The following is a 20,046-nucleotide window of genomic DNA, read 5'->3' on the forward strand; positions in this document are numbered from 1 at the left end:
TTATTAATGTCACTGCTCTAGCTCCAACCTTCACAGTTAAACTTCAAACATTTCAAAATCATATTTCAAATACATAACCTCACGCCACTTCATTCAGGAATTTAAAAAAAATCTGCTGTTGATAGTTTGGTCACAATTGGGAAGTAACTCATCTCAAGAATGAAGCAGAAAATAATTTCTACTAGTTTTCCGAACGTGCCATGATTCATTTTGCACTGAGTTAAACTTGTTGTTTTAACTAAGCTATTTCTCAGCCACTGATTCTTCTGGGATGTGATATGCAGGGGTGGAGTTCCTAGTTCATTCTCAATCCTCTGACTCATAGAGATGGAGATCAACTGTGGCTCTCTTCCCACCATTCCAATGAGATCAGCAGATTTTCAAACTATTGTACAAACATGGACTTCAATGCCCATTCTAATCTGGTAGGTCAGGACGGGTCAATTGCAGGCTGTTCATCCATGCCAACCAACAATGTAAAACCATTTCTGAAGTTTGACCTTTCAGCAACCACTATTAATTGAGTCTGAGTCAAACCTCATAGTAAAAAACCCTCAGCCCACTGAATCTGTGCCAACCAGCAAGCACCCATTTACACTAATCCCATTTTATTCTCTTCATATTCCCATTGATTACCTCTAGATTATACCACACACTTACATATACAATCAACAGTGGACAGTTATCCTTCCAACCTGCATTTCTTTGGGTTGTAGGAAAATACAGCAGCAGCCAGTGGAAAGCCACACAGTGGTGAGGAGAACAAGCAAACTCCAACAGAGAAGTCGGGTTTGACCCTGAGTAGGTGAAGGTGTGAAGCTGCAATATTCTGAACTGGCTCCTCTACCCAGAGCTAGCAACCACACAATCCCACTCTACCACCTCCCACTTTCACCACTGCATTTACGTTTACCCGACACTGAGCGATGACCAAGCGCTTCAAGATGGTACTGAGCTGCGGTCACTATTGAGGTTGTAGCTCAGACATAGTAGTTTTTTTCATGTTTGTAGGGATGGTTTTGGCGACAGTGGGGGGGGGGGAGTTAGGGGTCAGGTTAGGGTTTAAAGACAGGGATGTGTGGAGTTAGAGATCATATTTGGGTTTGGGATAGGGAGGCGAAGCTAGGAATGTGCTAAGTAACCAGACTCTGAATCAGCTGACCCTTGGCACCTAATGTTCAGAAAGGATGAGTGACAAGTAGGGTTCAGGCAGCATTTCCTGAAAGCCCATAACCAGGACACCTGGAGGGCTTTTGATATTTCACTGTTAATTTTGCTGCAGAGACTTTCTAATTTCAGATTTAAACTGTCTTTGAAAGTCATATAATTTAAAAGATTAATCTAAAGTTTTAAATACAGCACATTAAATCATATAGCTGGTGATTCCAACCATTTAATGTGGGTCACTGTTTCTATGCCGGACCTTCTGATATAAGGCTGATGGAAGGATGCAAAGTGCATTTGGACCTTTTTGCAGATTGTCACTGATGTACCCCTGGACTCAGTGTGCCCAGAAATGGAACAAGCAGTTAAATGTATACATATTAACCTCAAGACATCATAGATTTCTAAATTTTTTTCCATACAGTTATGAAAATTGAAGTTCTCCTGAGACAACAGTAGCTGGTAGCAATTTGTTAGGAACCACCATCTATCAGTTTGAATAATTGAGCCAAATAGCAATAATGAGTAGGAGCCAGGATACACTTCTCTCTCACTAGACCAAGTAAAACATTCAGCTGGGATCAATAAACTTAGCTGAGTCTAGGAATGAAGTCTAATACTGACTGGACTGGACATCTCTGATGCTTGTATCTATTTGGAAGGCTTATTCCGGGGATATTGTAAAACGTTAAAAAATATGAAATATTGGACCTTTAAAACCCACAAGATGTTGCAAACTAAGTATGTAAACTACATATTTCCTGTTTTATATGCATATTTGGTTAAGCCATAGCCAACAGATTATAGTGAGCACAGAATGTCTTGAGTCAGTTGTGAAAAAGAGAATCCAGTTGGCTGCCTAAAATGACATTACTTTAATAAAATAATCCTCAGTTACCATGTTGACATTTCTGAATGTCTCCATGTGGCCAAAAGACTGCTGAAACTTCTAGTAAAACAAGTTTGCAGAACAGCCTCTGTTCTGCTGAGCAGATCAGCTTACCAGTTTCTGGGTCAGACCTGGTGGGGCCCACTCATACGTGACTGTGTCAAAAGTTGGATCTTTTCTGGACACAATAGGGTTGGTTATAATCATCCTGTTCCTTTTATAAATGCGAACTCCGTCTCCTCCCTTCACCCGAGCTGTCAGATTGGAATATTTGGAGTCAGCCAAGAGCCGGCCAATTTTCCGATCATCCTCAGCATCAGAGTGCGGGCTGTGATCCTCTTGACTGCATTTGCATGACTTGCATATCTTTCTGTGTTAAAAGTAAGAGTGTAACATTAGATAGCTTGCATCTCTCTGTGAAGGAATGACCATCAGCTGGCAGATCAATAGAATTAGTCATGCCACAGGATTAGATCAAAGGATTTGAAGAGCTTGGACAACATCTGTTGGGAAAACTGCACTTAGAACAATAAAGTCTGCATTTAAGAATACAGACTATTCAGCCTCTCTACAGCAAGCCATTGCACCATTGGTCCTATTAGACAATGTCCAAAAACATTGCCTTAATAACATCTGGGAACATAGCTGGGATTCAAGCCAGACTGAAATAAGCAGCTTGGTTTCTGCTTCCCTCTTAGTGTCAAGAGTCACGAGAAATTGGCCAGTTCCTCTTTGCAGGTGGAAGAGCCCATGAGCACAGAGTGTTTTTCTAAACCTGGCACAAAACAACATTTCTGATCTGTTCGCACCTCTGAGCTCTCCAGAGTAAATAATTCAAGAACTGCAATGTCATAAAGGGAACTCTTCTGAAGTTGGAGTGAACTGCTGAGATATACTGAAATAGCTGAGCAACAATGCACATCCAACTGATTGCAAAATCCTTTTTGGAGACAAAGCTTAAAGTGACAGACCTTTCTATTGCACCGACCTTTCTATTCCACACATGAGAAAGCTGCCAAGCTACAGTCCTGTGCAAAAGTCCTAGGCAAATATATATAGCTTGGGTATATATTGTTGCAAATACAGACTGTATTTGTTCACTTAGAGGGAGAGCAAGTTTGTAAGAATGGCAAGAGTAAAGGAAGTTGTGAATGGCAAGGGCGGAGTGGTGTAGGAGGGGTGTGGGACAAGTGGCAGAGAAGGAGTGCCAGGGTGTGGGTGCAGACACACCCAGCCCCGAAACACCAGGCAAAGTCATTGGATTCCAACCAATTGGCTTATTGACTATTATAGAATGTGTCTCTAGTGCTTCCTGCTCCCACCCCTGTCCCTTCACCTTTTCCCAACCATGATTCACCTCTCCCTGTCCCATTCGCACTCTCAGTCCATAATGGAGACCCAGATCAGAATCAGGTTTACCATCACTCGCATATGCCATGATGTTACTTTTTGCGACATACGAAAAATAAAACCTCAGGTGGATCCCCAAAGTTCACATTCTTGCGGAACAACACTGGAGGAGCCCATCAACTCAGGCAGCATTAACGGAAAGGAATAAAGTGTTGCCATTTCGGACCGAGACCCTTCTTCAGGACTGGCATTTTTGATGAAGAAGCCAGAATAAGGAGTTGAGGAGAGGGGAAAGAGTACAAGCTGGAAGGTGATAGTGAAGCCTGGTGAGGGGGGAGATGTCATCCCTTGTGCCACATCCTTTCCCTTCCAATCCACTCTTCCCACTAATGAGATCTCGCCGGCACTTCTCTTTCCACTGCCTTCTCAGTCCCAGTTGGACAAAAAAATTAGCAACATTACCAGCAATACTGTCTGTTTTATTTTCTCTGCCTCAAATCAAGGGGCAATAAGCTGTCCCTTCTCTTTCTCTCACTTTTCCCACCAGCCACAACACACACCCCCCACCACCAACATTTTCCAAGTTTTTTTTCCATACTCAGCTTTCTTTTGTTGCAAATTTTGAATAAGAAATAACAAACTTCTAAGAAATTTCCCTACAGCACATCAGCTTCAGAAACACCTGAAACAACTAAAGACCTGGAAAAACAGGAATCCACCATGTGAAAGGAACCGAGCTGGATTGTGCAGATGCATGTGAAAGTGAAAACTGCTTAATTCTAACCCCTGCAACAAATTAAGACTCCTTATCCTCATGGATCTTCCATGCCAAAAAATAGTGAACCATGTTTCCCGACTTAAAATTAACACTGTCATCTGGACATTTTCCAGCCTGTATTTCATTGGCAAGACACAATCCCTAATAAAGCAAGTTTTAAGACAAATTTTGGCAGGAAAAGAAGAAAAGCAAGCCTCAATTCAGACCTAATTCGATTCTAGAAACAGACCATAGGGTAATGACAGATACAAGATCAAGCCTAAAGGTTTGGGGAATAATAGGACACTCCTATTAATCTCTTTCCCTATGACAACTTCCACACCCTGCAGTCTTCCGATGACCCACATGTTGATTCAAACAGGTTGGGAATAAAATGAATTGCAAGTCTGCTACTTATTTCCATGCATTTCACACACAGTGAATTTTACCAGATGTGTAACGTACTTTGGAAAATAAAATAGGGAAAGAATTTTAAAGGGGATCTGAGGGGCAAGCTTACTTTATACAGAAGTGGCTGAGATCTGGCATTCACTGTCAGAGGAGATAGTGTAATGAAATATAACTATGATGCTTAAGGGGATTTAGATAGACACTTAAATTACCATAGAAGGATGTAGCCCAATAGGAGGAGCTAATGATGGCACCAGAGTGAGACATCTTTTGAATTTATCTGCGCAACAGTTTAAATTCTTCTCTTTACTGTCTCTTCTTTCCTTTTCAAGGTGGCTGGGGTCCTGTTGGAGCCCGTGATCTACAACTGCCGTTCTTCACGGCGGCGGGTTCCCACTCTTGGGGCTCACCAAACGGCCTAGCGTTTTCAGTATCTCCAGGAGCAGCCTGGAAGACGTGTACCTTCAGGGTGCGGCCCTGTGGATGACTCGGTTCCTCGCCAACTGAAGCATCGCAGGAGATCAAACCATTGAGGCAGCAGCTGCAGCTGTCAGAGGCCTCTGCACTCGAGTGACCTCTCTCTCTCTCTCTTAACGGTGAGAGAGAATTTGCTGCTGATTCCAGAGTCAAAGAAACTGGAAATAAAGCAATGCAGCAGACTGTAATACTGAAACAGCAAGCTGTTGGTCTGCTGTCCCGCTGTGGCAGGAGTAAGTGCAAGAGAGAGAGCCAGTGGGATGTTGGGATGATCAGTGGTTTTTGATGGACTCTAGGTTATGGCTTTGCTTTTGCTTGCATGGTGGGTGGTGGGGCCTGATGCTTTTGCTGAGGCAGGTCGGGGGTGGACTGACACTTTGCTGCTGCTTGTGAGTGGGAGAGGGGAGGGGGGTTTGGGGGTTCAAATGTTTTCCTACCATTTATTCTTTGGGGTTTTTCCTTCTGTTTCATGGATATCTACAAAGACTGAGAATTTCAGGTTGTATACATTCTCTGATATTAAATGGAGCCATTGAGCTATTGAAATTTACTAAATACTCTAATAAATGTCTACCAATACACTGTGGAAAGTATCCTAACTAGTCTCAAGTTTCAGGGTGAATTCGCTCATGTTATGATCACTTTCCCCAAAGGGTTATTTTACCTTCAGCTCTCTAATCATTTCTGGTCCATTGCACAGCACCTACTCCAGAATAGCTGATCCTCTGGTGGGCTATATTACAAGCTGCTCTAGAAAGCCATCTTGTAGGCACTCTAGGAATTCCCCGTCCTGTAATCTAGCACCAGCCTGATTTTGGGTCGTGCCCTCTTCTGACTGTTACCCATCAGGGAGGAGGAGCAGAAGCTTGAGAAATCACATACCACCAAGTTCAGGTAGGCTACTTGCCTACAACCATCAGTTTCTTGAACCAACCTGTACAACCCTAATCATACTACAGCAGAGAAATACTGTAGACCTGCTCTTGCATTACCATGGATTTGGTTTTAATTGTGTAAAAATAGAGTCTTTTTCACCATTGTCTTGTCTAATTTATGCACAGTTTAAGTACGAATTAAGTTCTGTGTGCTGTCTGAATCCTGTGATGCTGCTGGAAGCAAGGTTTTCATTGTACCTGTACCTCAGTGTACTTTGTACACTTAATAGTAAACTCAGTTTAAGACTTCATGGGATTGGTGGTTAGGGGTTCCCAACCTTTTTATGCCATGGACCAATACCATTATGCAAGGGGTCTTTGAACCCCAGGTTGGGAACCCTGGTCTAGATGGACAAAATGGGTCAGGTTGAACCTGGTGGGCCAGAAGGCCCACTTCTATGCTACATGACTCTATCTGAGCAAGGAACTCTCGCCTGATTGTAACATCCCTGCATTCAATCAATCTATGGAAGGGTGGGCTAGGGTTTTGATTTTCTGCACATTCCTAACCACACAGATGTCAGCACTCATGGGATTGGGTGGAAATATTGCTGGACTGTTGCATTGGCCAGCCAGTGTTTACACACTGCCAGCTCCACGGTCCCTTAAAATTTAAGAAAACACTTATGAAAGCTGCCTTATTTCCCATCTGGAAAAACTCAACCAGAAAAAAAAACACAGAAACTACCTTGAGAATCAAATTTAAGTAATGAATTTCAAATGAAGATTCATACTCAATCTGTCAGGGTCTCCCTCCTCATCAGCATCCACCACCCTCTGTCCCAAGAGGAAAGACAACTTAGAGCTGCAGAAAACTTAACTTGATCTGTAAGCATTTCAGATTGCTAGTTTATAAAAAAAATGTGGACAGATGTTGTTTACAGATACTGTAAAAGCCCCAGAGTAATTAAACCAATATTTTCGAGAAGCAACTCCTGTCTCTCCAGGCAATTAACCTTCAACCTTTACTAAATTGCTGGTTTCCCCATGAATAGGAGAGGCATGGTTTCCAAGTTCCAATGTCAATAAAATCTTGCAATTGCAATGGTGTGTGTGTGTGTGTGTGTGTGTGTGTGTGTGTGTGTGTGTGTGTGTGTGTGTGTGTGTGTGTGTGTGTGTGTGTGTGTGTGTGTGTGTGTGTGTGTGTGTGTGTGTGTGTGTGTGTGTAAAATTCACCATGTGTTTGTATTAGTTTGTGTTTGTTGGTGCTTTGCAGTTGAATCTAAGATCAGCCAACCATATGAAATTAAAATAAAGACAAAAAATTGATAATAATTTTGGAACAGGGCTCATCTCTTCAGTCCCTTGAGGTAGCTTTGCCTTTTAATTAAATTATAATTGATCAGCTTCTCCACATCTTTTAACTACCTTTGCTCCAAATTAATTAATGGTTTTAATAAGAACCTGAAAATTAGCAGGCCATTCAGTTCTTTTGTGTTTACTTCTATTCAACAAGATTATGGCTGATCAACCTTACCAGCAGTATCCTGATTTAGCTCATTATTCTTGTCTCCACCTCCCTCCCCCCCCCCACCATTCCCTCAATTTCAAAAAATGCATTGATTTTGCTATAATCCAGAGGAATTCTACGGACCACAAAGCTGTAATCTTTTGGGTGAAGAATTCCAAGTTCTCACATCCTTTGCTTACGGACATCACTCCTGAATGACCCAACTTCCAAGAGCAAGACTCAGTTTCATTACTCAGGATTCTCATAGGGCAAGGGGACCCCAACCTGGGGTCCATAGACCCCTTGCTTAGTGGTCCATGGTATAAAAAAGGTTGTGAACCCCAGCCTTTGAGGAAATAGTTTTTCACCGTTGGTCAAATGTGAGGTGTGGCACTTTCAGAAAGCAAATGCAAAGGGAAAGTACGCATTTATTGGCAGGACCTTAACAGTATTGATGGATACAGAGATCCTGGGATCCAAGTCCACAGCTCCTTGAAAGTGTTAGGATAGTAAAGAACGAGAAAGGCATGCTTGAAGACTGAGCTAAGGAGTTGGGAAGCTTTGGTGCAACTTTATAAAACTCTAGTTAGGCCACATCTGGGATATTGAATTCAATTCTGATTGCTCCATTATAGGAAGGATGTGGAGGATTTAAAGAGAGTGTAGAAGAGGTTTATAAGAGTGGTGCTGCCTGGATTAGAGGACATGTGCCATGAGAAGAGATTGGACAAATTAGGGTTGTTTTCTCTGGAGTGGCAGAGGCTGAGGGAAACCTGACAGAAGTTTATAAACTTATGAGAGGCATAGATAGAGTACACAGCTGATTTCTTTTGCCCTAGGGCAGGGGTTCCAAAACCGGGGTCCACCGACCCTTTGGTTAATGGTGGGGTCCATGGCAATAATAAGAGTTGGGAAACCCTGCCCTAGGGTTTAGGTGTCTAAATCTAGAGGGCCTGTGTTTAAGGTAAAAGGAGGGAAATTCATCTTTAAACACAGAGAGAGGAGGATGTGGGTGTGGAGTGGTGGCAGAGGCAGATACGATAGTGGGATTTTAGAGGATCTTAGATAAGCAATGAATATGCAGAAAATTTTGGGAAATGGATCATAGGTAGCCAGATGGAACTAGATTTCATTAGCTTAATTAGTTCAGGGGAAAATTGTGGTCTGAATGCCAATTCCTAGGCTGTGTTCAATGTTCTATGTACTATGTACAAATTTTCAAAACATACTGCAAGCCCTTTGATACACTTACACTTCTGCATGGGTTTCAGCAACAGTCCTAAAATTAGATTACCATCATTTTTGGTGCATATTTATTTATTTCATGAACTGAATTTAGCACCTCCTGCTGCCTTGGTGTGATTATAATTCATGTTGTTGCATTTGTCCAGTAATGTAACTGCCACATCACCATACCCACAATACAGCTCTCTGCTTCAAAGAATAATGTGGGAAATTTTCTTTTGATCGTAACAAATCAGAAGCATTGAGATTGAAAGGTTTCACCGAAGTCCAATATCTTATTAAATTTATTTTTATTGTGTTTTAAACCAACCATTGTATTTTATAGAAAAAAGAAAATTAAATTGCTTATTCAAACAATTTAAAAAGCAAGAGTAAAACAAGTTCACCCCCCCAAAAAAAACTTTTGACAGCTGAGCTAGTTTAACTGATGATTAATGTCCTGGGAAAATCTGCTATCAATCTCAAATCAAAACAGAAAATGCTGAAAATAGGCAGCAGATAGGCTTCTGTGGAAAGGGAACCAGATCTAACGTTTCAATGTTGAAGACCCTTTGTCAGAGTGATGATTTATGATAAGTTAACCAGCTTTCAGTTACTTCTGTGAAGAAAGTCAAGTTCAAATGTGCAATAACAGGATAAAATTGGTTGCTTTATCAATGTTGAGTTGCATGAGGTAGGTAAAGACAAGGTTTTTGCCTACTACCCAATGATTCCTACTTATATTCCACAGCAGGGAAAGTTTAGGGGGAAGACAATGAAAATCTTACCCATATCTCAATTAGTTTGACTCTTTTTGTTTGTGTTTGGACTGAGGTTGTGATAAGGTGATCTTGGTGAAACCTATACTGGACATCAATACACATAATTTAATAACACTATCACTGATGACTTCCTCACTTTGCTGATGATTGGGGATAGACTAATTGGGTAGTAATTTAGCTGGATAGGATTTCTGCTTTCGGTCAACAGGAAATAACTGGGCAATTTTCCACATTGTCATCCTGGTACCAGTGTTGTACTTATAATGGTTTGACCAAGGGCACTACTGGCTCTTGAGAATGAATCTTCAGTACTACTGTTGTGACGTTGCCTGGTCCCATAGCCTTTGCTCCTGGCTCTTTCTTGAGATCATGTGAAATAAATTGAATTGGTTGGAATCAGGCTTCTGTTAAGGAAAGTGGAGGCATGGATTGCAGAATTGCAGGAGAAGTTGAGATGGATCATTTATTTCGCATTTTGTTAAGCAATTTTGCAAATACTTCAGCTTTTTCATTAGCGCCTTAGAATTACAGAGTATAGAAACAGACTCTTTAGCCCAACTCATCCATACTAACAGAGCAACACAGACAAAATGCTGGAGGAACTCAGCAGGTCAGGCAACATCTATGGAAATGAATAAACAGTTGATGTTTTGGGCTGAGACCCTTCACCAGGACACCCATACTGTAGAGATGCTTTCATGAGTAAGTCCTATTTGCTTGAATTTGGCCTATATCTCTTTAAATCATTTCTATCCAGGTCCATCAGTCGTGGGATTGAGTTTAAGAGCTGATATGTAATGTTACAACTATAAAGGACCCTGGTCAGACCCCACTTGGAGTACTGTGCACAATTCTGGTCGCCTCACAATAGGAAGGATGTGGAAACCATAGAAAGGGTACAGAGGAGATTTACAAGGATGTTGCTTGGATTGGGGAGCATGCCTTATGAAAACAGGTTGAGTGAACTCGGCCTTTTCTCTTTGGAGCGATGGAGGATGAGAGGTGACCTGATAGAGGGGTACAAGATAATGAGAGGCATTGATCGTGCGGATAGTCAGAGGCTTTTCCCCAGTGCTGAATGGCTAGCATGAAGGGGCATAATTTTAAGGTGCTTGGAAGTAGGTACAGAGGAGATGTCATGGGTACGTTTTTTACTAGAGAGTGGTGAGTGTGTGGAATGGGCTGCCGGCGACGGTGGTGGAGGCAGAATCGATAGGGTCTTTTAAGAGACTCCTGGATGGATACATGGAGCTTAGAAAAATAGAGAGCTATGGGTAAAGCTTAGGTAGCACTAAGGTAGGCACACGTTCGGCACAGCTTTGTGGGCTGAAGGGCCTGTATTGTGCTGTATGTTTTCTATGTTTCTACCTGTCCAAATTTATTTTAAGCATTGTAATTGTTCTTGCTTCTGTGACTTTTTCTTGCAGATTATTTTATATACCACCACCCCGTGAGATAAAATTGCCCCTCATATCCCCTTAAAATCTTTCGCCTCTCACTTTAAACCTTTTCAACAAACTTACATGTCACACTTCAGCCTCCTTCACTTGAGGGAAACCAGCCCCAGCCTAACCAGTCTCTCCTTATAACTCAAGCCTTCCATTCCCAGCAACATGTTTCTGAATCTTTTCTGCACCCTCTCCAGCTTAATCGTATCCTTCCTATAGTATGGCAGGTAGAACTGCCCAGAATATACCAGGTGTAGTCTCACCAACAACTTGAACAATTGTTACACGAAGGCCCAACTCTTGTGTTTAGTGCCCCATGTAACAAAAGCCAGCATGTGCCACACACCTTTTTTACCACCTCTTTTCTAGGGCTCTCTGTTCTACAACATTCCCCGAGGGCCTGGCACTCACTGGTTTAACTTCCCAAACTGCATCATTTCCCATGTGTTGGAGTTGAATCATAGGCACAATCCTCCCCACCATGAAGGGCATCTTCAAAAGGTGGTGCTTCAAGAAGGCAGCATCCTGCACTAAGGAACTTCACACCATCTGGGACTTGCTCTCTTTTTGTTGCTACCATCGGGGGGAGGTACATGAGGCTGAACACCCGTACTCAGTGATTTAGGGGCAGCTTCTTCCTCCCTGCCATCTGATTTCCAAACGATATCCATGAACAGTAAGTCATTAATTTTTTTGCACTTTTAATTGATTTGTTAATTTATAGCAATTTTATTTTTCTGCACCGCATTGCTGCTGCAAAGCAACAAATTTCATGGTATATAAGACAGTGGCAAAATACCTGCTTCTGATTTGGAATTCCATCTGCCATTCCCTTGCCCACTCTTCCAGTTGATCTAGATTCTGTTGTAACCTCAAACAACTTCTTCACTGCCCACCACATCACCAATTTGGGAGTCATCTGCAAACTTACTAATTATAGCACCTGAATGATCATCCAAATTGCAGGTACAGAAGTCAGTTTAAAAAAAGTAAAAATGAGAACACAAGAACGCTTCAGTCACTTGTAATTCAAATTAAAATTATTCAAGTCATCTATACTTGCTTATGCTTCAAGTCAGGGTCTGGCACCCAGGCGGTGCTCTGAATTGCTTCTTTACAATCAAAAGGAAAGGCTTAAGTGTCCAAACCTTACCTCGTTAATAGGTTAGAAAACAGAACATGTTCAATTATACAGAGCAACACACACAAAATGCTGGAGGAACTCAGCAGGTCAGGCAACATCTGTAGAAATGAAGTTAATGTTCCAGCCTGCGACTCTTCTTCAGGACTAGAGATGATGGGGAAGATACAAGAATAGAAAGTTGGGGGGTGGGGGTAGGGGAAGGAGGATAGTGGGTAGGAAAAGTAAAGGGCTGGAGCGAAAGGAATCTGATTGGAGAGGAGAGTGGACCATACGAGAAAAAGAAGGAAGAGGCCCAGGAGGGGTGGGGGGAGAGATAGGCAGGTGAGAAGAGGTAGAAGGCGACAGTGGGGAATAGAAGAAGATTTTTTTTAAACTGGAGAATGAAGAATCAATATTCCTGTCATCAAGTTGAAGGCTGCAGACGGAAAATAAGGTGTTGCTTCTCCTGTATATTATACTGTACATTATCAAGTAAAAGGCTTCTCATTTTAGGACACTGAAGTCAACAGAAGTTGCATTAACTTGCATTTATCCAGCAGCTACTAAATATGACAAATATTCATTTATTAGTAATGGACAGCTTCCTTTAAAAAATGTTTAAAAAGCATCCACACATCGTCCTTGCAACTCACTGGCTGGATAGGTAAAGGAAGCAGATTCAATAGTAACTTTTGAAAGGAAACCGAATAAACAGTAGAAAAGAGTAATAAAATCCATCTAGAGGAAGAGTAGTAAGTAGGTTTTGCAAAAAGAAAAGGCACAGCACCATGAGTCAAATAGGCTCCGAATGGATCCAGATAGTCAATTTACCTCCAAGGATGAGGCTCAAACGATTTACACATCCCTCTACATCCAAGACAGGGGGTTCCTTTTCCAGCCTGATGGAGAATGGACATCTGAAAAAAATTTTTTTTTAAAGAATTAATAAAAAAACAGTCAACCCAATGAGCACAGTTAACTAACCAACTATTCAGAATCTGTTCTGTCACAAGTCTGCCAAACCCATGTTTTTATGAATACTTCCACAGAATAGTGAGAAATTTTGAATATGGCAATGAACAAACTCTAGGCAGAAAACACTGTAGACATTTATGCTGATTAACTGCAAAGAATTCATGTTGGTCCATGCACGGATACCACATAAGGAGATGGTTTTTCGGCCCATTGTGTTTCTGAAAATGCTTTCCTATTAGCTCGATTCTTCTGCTCCACTTCCTTCACCCACACTTAACCTTGACATAATATTCAGTCATCAGTGACTGATACTTACATCTGACCTCTCTGTTGAACAGAAATGTAGACAGTATAGTTTGTTAAGAGTTTGCTTGAAAAGCCTAGGATATTAATGTGAAATAGTGTTGGTGCAAATCATATTAAATTAATAATATGGCTAGAAATGTTACTGCATTCAAAAGTGATTTCTACAAATTTTTAGATGAAAATGATGAAGAGTTCCAATTCCTCAATGTTTAACAAAGTATACCTGTTATCAACTATTAATATGAAAAAGCTAATGTCATCACTTTGCTCTAAATACTTTGCTCTAACTCGAGTATACTTCCTTTAATATGCTATCATTGCCCAGATATTTAATTACTCAACATATTGTTCACTGAAATATGGCTGCATTCTGGAAGTTGTGATGCAAACAGTTTTTACAAAAGGTAAAACCAAATGCAAGCAAGATTGGCAAGTTAAAAGAGATATTGTCAAGGACGAAGTTTCATGATCCATACATGTTAAAAATTTCCAACAGGCCCCAGCTATAAACCTGTGAAGGTTTATATCCAACAAATCTTAAACTTCTGATATCTAAATAATAGGAGGTTGAAAAATTCTACCACATAAAGGCTGTGGTAGAATGGCATGGATATGGTGTGTAGTGTGACATGATATTCAATCCACTGCCATAAAATTCAGCTATGACCAACTAAGTGTTGCATATTTTCGTATTTGAATACATATCTCTTAGTCATCCTCCCAAGGCTCAGGAGGAGAATGTACTTGGAACAGAGATTGAGGCCCGACTGGCCCTACATATATGGAGTTGGAAAGAAAATCACACCAGCAATGCTGTGTGAGGTTGAGGACGGTGAATAGATGGCGGGCAATACTCAAGGTAATGTGGTCCTCCAAATGGAGCACTGAATATTGCATAACAATTCACCATGCCATACCACACAAAGAAAAAACAAATCACTTTTCTGAGTGTTGCTAAGCGATCCAGAAAGGACTGTAACAATGCTTACGGAATGAAATATAAATGTTATGCAATTATAGTTGACAATATGATTGAGCTGGCTCCAATCTCCTCTCACTTTATCTAGATAGACTTGAAGATTATCTGAGCTGAGAACACAATGGTTGCATTTCAATGCCTAGACTGCAGCCGTTCTGGAAAATGATTTACCATCAAATTCCCTAGTACAGGAATACTAGCCTTGTCAGCAATGTTCACATCACAAAAATAAAGGGAGTAGAATTTAATAACAGGCCAGATACTTATTCTTACAAATATTAGGTTCAGAGAACTAAACACGAGAAAGCTTGCTATGAACTGCAAATATATTTGATAGTAAGTGGTGAAGAATAAATTTGATAACAGCCAACAACCCATACTGGAATGCTCAATCTTGGCTTAACTCCTTCAACTTTAGGCGAGCTTCCAAGGAACTGGCAGAATGAAGCAGGAGTCATAGAATCATAAAGCAGTACAGCCCAGGAACAGGCCCTTGGGCCCATTATACCTATGCTGACCATCATGCATGTCTATCCCATACTATTCTCTCTTTCCTGCATTAACTAGATGTCCCTCTATGCCCTGTTTATTCAAGTATCTGTCAAGATGCCTCTTAAATGTTGTTACTGCTCCTGTCTCCACCATTACATCTGGTAGCTCATTCCAGATATCAACTATTTTTCGTGTGAAAGGTTTACCCCACAGAACCTTTCTAAAACTCTTCCCTCTTATCTTAAACCTATGCCCTCTAGATTTAGATACCTCTATCCTGAGAAACAGGTACTAGCTTTCTACACTAAGTCTCTCATGAATCTCCATCTTGTCACCAGTAAGCCTCTTTCACTCAAGAGAAAACAGACACAATCTATTCTATCCCTCCTGATGACTTAAGCCCTTCAATCCTTGCAGGATCCTTGTTACATTTACATTTCTGTGTTCTTTCTAGCTTAATCACATCCTTGCCTTTTTTATGGTGACCAGAACTGCACACAATACTCCAAATGCTACCGAACCAATGTTCTGGCAATAGTAAAATGGCATCTCTACACTTACACTCAATATTTTGACTAAAGAAGGCAATCATGCCAGATTCTTTCTTCATCAACTTGCTTACTTGTTTTTTGAGGAAGCCATGTATTTGTGTCACTAGTTCGTCTCAGTCCAGCAACACTTCTAAGAACCATGGTCATGTATAGCCTGTCCTGGTTTAAGTTCCCAGAATACACCACCCTATACATGTGCGGGTTAAATCCCATCAGCCATTGTCTTGCCCATTTTCCCAGTTTGTCTATATCTGATTGTAAGCTTTGACATCTTTTTCCATTATTCTATCAATTTTGGTGTCATCTGCAAGCTTGTTAACCTCACTAGCTATATCCGCATCCAAATTAATATACATGACAGATAGCAGGAGTCCTATTGCACCCTACTGGTCACAGGTCTCCAATCTAAAAAGCAACTCTCAGCCAACACTCCCTGACTCCTGCCACTAAACTAATTTTATATCCACTTGGCTAGCACACCCTGGATTCCATGTGATCTTAAATTCTTAACCAGCTTGTAACATTCGACCTTGTCAAAGGCCTTGCTAGAGGCTTCTGTCTCTAAACTTCCACACTGCTTGTCAGACATCCAGCAATGAATGAACTAAAATCTTACCAAACAAAATACTGAAGAACAAGTCCAATGGAAACTTTCCTCATCAGTTTCTAGTCCACTAATTCCATCATTCTCTCTTACAACTAGATTTGGAATGCTCAGTTAGGACCCACCCCCTCCTTCACCATTCCCCTCTCTCACCTTATCTCCTTACCTGCCCAACACCTCCCTCCGGCGCTCCTCACCATTCATTTACTTCCATGGCCTTCTGTCCTCTCCTATCAGATTCCCCTTCTTCAATCCTTTACCTCGTTCACCAATCAACATCTCAGCTCTTTACTTCACCCCTCCCCCTCACCCAGTTTCATCTATTAACTCCCCTCCTCCCCCCAACCTCCTTACTCTGACTTCTCACCTCTTTTTTCCAGTCCTGATGAAGGGTCACAGCCCAAAACGTTCACTATTTCCTCTTTTCTATAGATGCTGTCTGGTGTGCTGAATTCCTCCAGCATTTTGTGTGTATTACTTTGATAGCCAACATCTGCAGTTTTTCTCTTGTTTGCCTTCCCATAGTTGAGGTAAACATCCTTTTGACTGACACTTGAGAGAGTCAGCCTCCAATGTTAGGGTTATAAGGCAAATCCAGCATAGGTACTTAAGTCGAACTACTTCTGTTTCAAATGTATTTCTGTTTGTTTAGCAGGGCATGTTAGTAAAAGTTAAAAGGTTGGTACAACATCTTGTAGGCCTGCAGTGTTCTATGAAATTAAACCAGCCTATCTGTATCATAATTGCTGGTAATGAGTTTCAGGTCACAACCCCATCCCTACAGTATCATTAAGCTTGGCTACTTCTAATTCTAAATCTTTGACCATGCTTCAGCTCACCTGCTGCTGAAATTTTCATCCTCATCATTGTTTTGTCCTGTCTTGTGTATTACAATGGTATCCTGACTGGTCTCTCACTATGAAAACTGATAAACAACCTGCCCTGATTTATGAGTGTCTGGGCCATTCTTCCATCTCCAACAATCATTCCCCTCTTTGTGGTAGTTTCTCATACAACCACTATCAATCACTGTCCTTTTACCCCTTTCTTTCCCACCATCCAGTGACCAAAAGAGTCCTTGGTCAGAAGCAATTTAGTTGCACTTTCAATGCAATGCTCTGCTTTTGGAGAACCTAAACACTAACAACTTCACAGAATACCTGCCTTTACTTTGCAGGAACAACCACAAGCTTTTGGTTGCATTTTAATTCTCTATCCCACTTGGGTCTGAGCAAATTTACATAGAGCATCAAATTAGTCTAGCTACATACTTCTATTGTCTCCAATTAACATTTCTGGAATTCCTGAAAGCAATGTTGTACGAAAATTCAACTGTAAAATGTAATAAGCTGAACAGCATTCATAGAATTGCAGTAATATTAGTTTTGGCTTCAGAAAATCCTGAAAGTTTCTAACATTACACAATATTTTGTTTGAGATTACGTGAAGCATGCTCTGCTAAGCAAACAGAAACGCATTTGAAACAGAAATAGTTAGACTTAAGTATAATCATTGAAAGGATACTGACATCTCAGGAGGCTGGATTTGCCTTATGACCCTAACATAGGGCCTGACTCTCTCAAGTATCAGCCAAAAGAATGTTTACCTCAACTATGGGAAGGCAAACAAGAGAAAAACTGCAGGCGGTAGAAGTCAAAGTAATACACACAAAATGCTGGAGAAATTCAGAAGGTCAGGCAGCATCTATGGAAAAGAGGAAATAGTCAACGTTTTGGGTTGAGGCCCTTCTTCAGGACTGGAAAAAAGAGATGACAAGTCAGAGTAAGGTGGTGGGAGAAGGGGAGCATATAGTACAAGGTAGTAGTTGATAGGTGAACTGGGAAAGGAGGAGGGTTGAAGTAAAGAGCTGATATGTTGAAAGAGATAAAGGATTGGAGAAGGGGAAGCTGATAGGAAAGGACAGCCTATGGAAGAAAAGTAATGGGGAGGAGCACCAGAGGTACGTGTTGGACAGGTAAGGAGATAAGCTGAGAGAGGGAAATGGGGATGGTGAATGGTGAAGGAGGGGGGTTCAGTTACAGGAAGTTTGAGAATTCAATGTTCTTGCCATCAGGTTGGAGGCTAACCAGACAGAATATATGGTGTTGCTCCTGCACACTGAGTGTGCCCTCATCGCAGCAGTAGAGGAGGCCATGGCTGACATGTCAGAATGGCAATGGCTAGTAGAATTGAGATCCTGAATTTTCTGGCAGATGGAGATGTAAGTGCTCAGTGAAGCAGTCTCAAAATCTATGTCAGGTCTCACCGATACACAGGAAACCTCATTGGGAACACTAGATACAGCAGATAACCACAACAGACTCACAGGTGCAGTGCTGCCTCACCTGAAAGGACTATTTGGGGCTCTGAATGGTCATGAGCAAATTGGTGTAGGGGCAGGTGTGGTACTTGTTCCACTTGCAAGGATAAGTACCAGGAGGGAGATCAGTGGGGGGGGGGGGGGGGGAAATGGACAAAGAAGTCATGTAGGGAGCAATCCCTGTAGAAAGTGGTAAGTGGGAGGGAGGGAAAGTTATATTTGGTGGTGGGATCCCGCTGGAGATGGTGCAAGGTATGAAGAATTATGTGCTGGACATAGAGACTGGCAGGGTGGTAGGTGAGGACAAGAGGACCCCTATCCCTAATGGGGTGGTGGGTAGATGGGGTGAGGGCAGATGCGTGCAAGATGGAAGAGATGCGGGTGAGGGCAACGTTGACAGCAGTGGAAAGAAAGCCCCTTGCTTTGAAGAAAGAGGACATCTCATTAGTTCTGGAAAGTTCTAAAGGAAGGCAAAGAGGTTACTGTTATCAATGTGCTTTCTTTTTTGAAATTAGAAGAGACAGGTTGAGATAATTGCATTCAATAATAAAAGAAGGCAATTAATAAATAACTACTTTTCCACTAGCATTTTTTTCATATTTTCAGATTGAGTTATTATGTTCTTCAATTTGGAAACATTGGGATCCAAAGCTTAGTTCTTCGCTTTCTGCTTTTCCAACAAGCACAGTTACTCTGTTTTTGAAATTTCTATTCAGCCTTGTATTTGCTTATGTTAGAGAAAACAAATATTTTAAACTATATTTTTTTAAAAATTGCTTGGCATCTATCCTGCAAATCCCAGAATCTTGGATGTTTCAAAGAGGCCACCCATCAGATGAATCGTGTGTCTATGGTCTATGAAACGGTAACCCTTTGGTTCAGTAGTTATAGTGAGACATGATTGTCTAGGCGCAGGTGCAGGAGACTTAGGTCCCATACCACCAGGTTCAGGAGCAGCTGGTGCCTGCAACCATTAGACTTCTGGATGGGCTCGCCTCAGGCGGAATATGCTCCACAATTGTGCACTCACTCTGAGGACTCTGCAGTTCATGTTCCCAGTGTTTTTTGTTTACTTCCTTATTCACCATGTGTGAGATTTGATTGGTGCACGTCTGGGCTGGACTATCTCTGCACTGTGGTCTGCGGCCATCGGAGCAGTGCTGAGGATGACCATCAGCACAGCTCTGAGGACTCACTTTTGAGGATTCGGTGATTAATGTTATTGGTTTACTTCTCATTGTTTGCACGATTTGTCCATTTTCCCCCACACATCTGGTGTTTGATGGTCTTATATGGGGCTTTTCTTTGAACAGGTTTATTGTGTTTCTATGTTTCGTGGCTCCCTGCAAGAAGACAAATATCAACGTTGTACATTGTATATATACTTTAATAATAAATTAATTTTGATCTTAAAGTATAATCAGTGGTTAATGATCAGCATGGGTGTGATGGGCTGAATAGCCTTTCTATGTAGACAACTAATTCTCATTGGCACCAAATCAGAGAGCAGGATGCTGTGATTTGAACCTAATTTTAAAACAATTATTAATGCATTTGTGCTATTAAGGTAGGTTCCAGCATATCATCAATAGCCATTTCAAAGTCAATAGACAAAAACAGAAAATACTGGAATAACTCTGTGTGTCAGGCAACATTGGTGGAAAAGGAAACTGCTAACATTTCATGTCACATTATTTGGTTTTTACATTTCTGTGGTGAAATCTGCATTTTTTTCTTTTGAAAAAGATAAATAGATTAAACTGAATATTTTTCTGAAAAAACAAGTATATCATAAAATTTGATTTTTAT

General features: G+C 41.2%; 1 protein-coding gene across 1 annotated transcript in view; it reads right to left on the reverse strand.

The window, feature by feature from the left end:
• Nucleotides 1–20,046, reverse strand: part of lmcd1 (LIM and cysteine-rich domains 1) — a 62,613-nt gene that overhangs the window by 31,395 nt on the left and 11,172 nt on the right. The window contains exons 2-3 of the mRNA XM_073072443.1: nt 12,842–12,927; nt 2,168–2,423 (exon numbers count right to left, since the gene is read on the reverse strand). Coding sequence (XP_072928544.1) covers nt 2,168–2,423; nt 12,842–12,927 — 342 coding nt within the window. The remainder of the gene's footprint in view (nt 1–2,167; nt 2,424–12,841; nt 12,928–20,046) is intronic.

The sequence above is a fragment of the Hemitrygon akajei genome, chromosome 19 (genome assembly GCF_048418815.1).
Source record: "Hemitrygon akajei chromosome 19, sHemAka1.3, whole genome shotgun sequence".
Taxonomy (NCBI): domain Eukaryota; kingdom Metazoa; phylum Chordata; class Chondrichthyes; order Myliobatiformes; family Dasyatidae; genus Hemitrygon; species Hemitrygon akajei.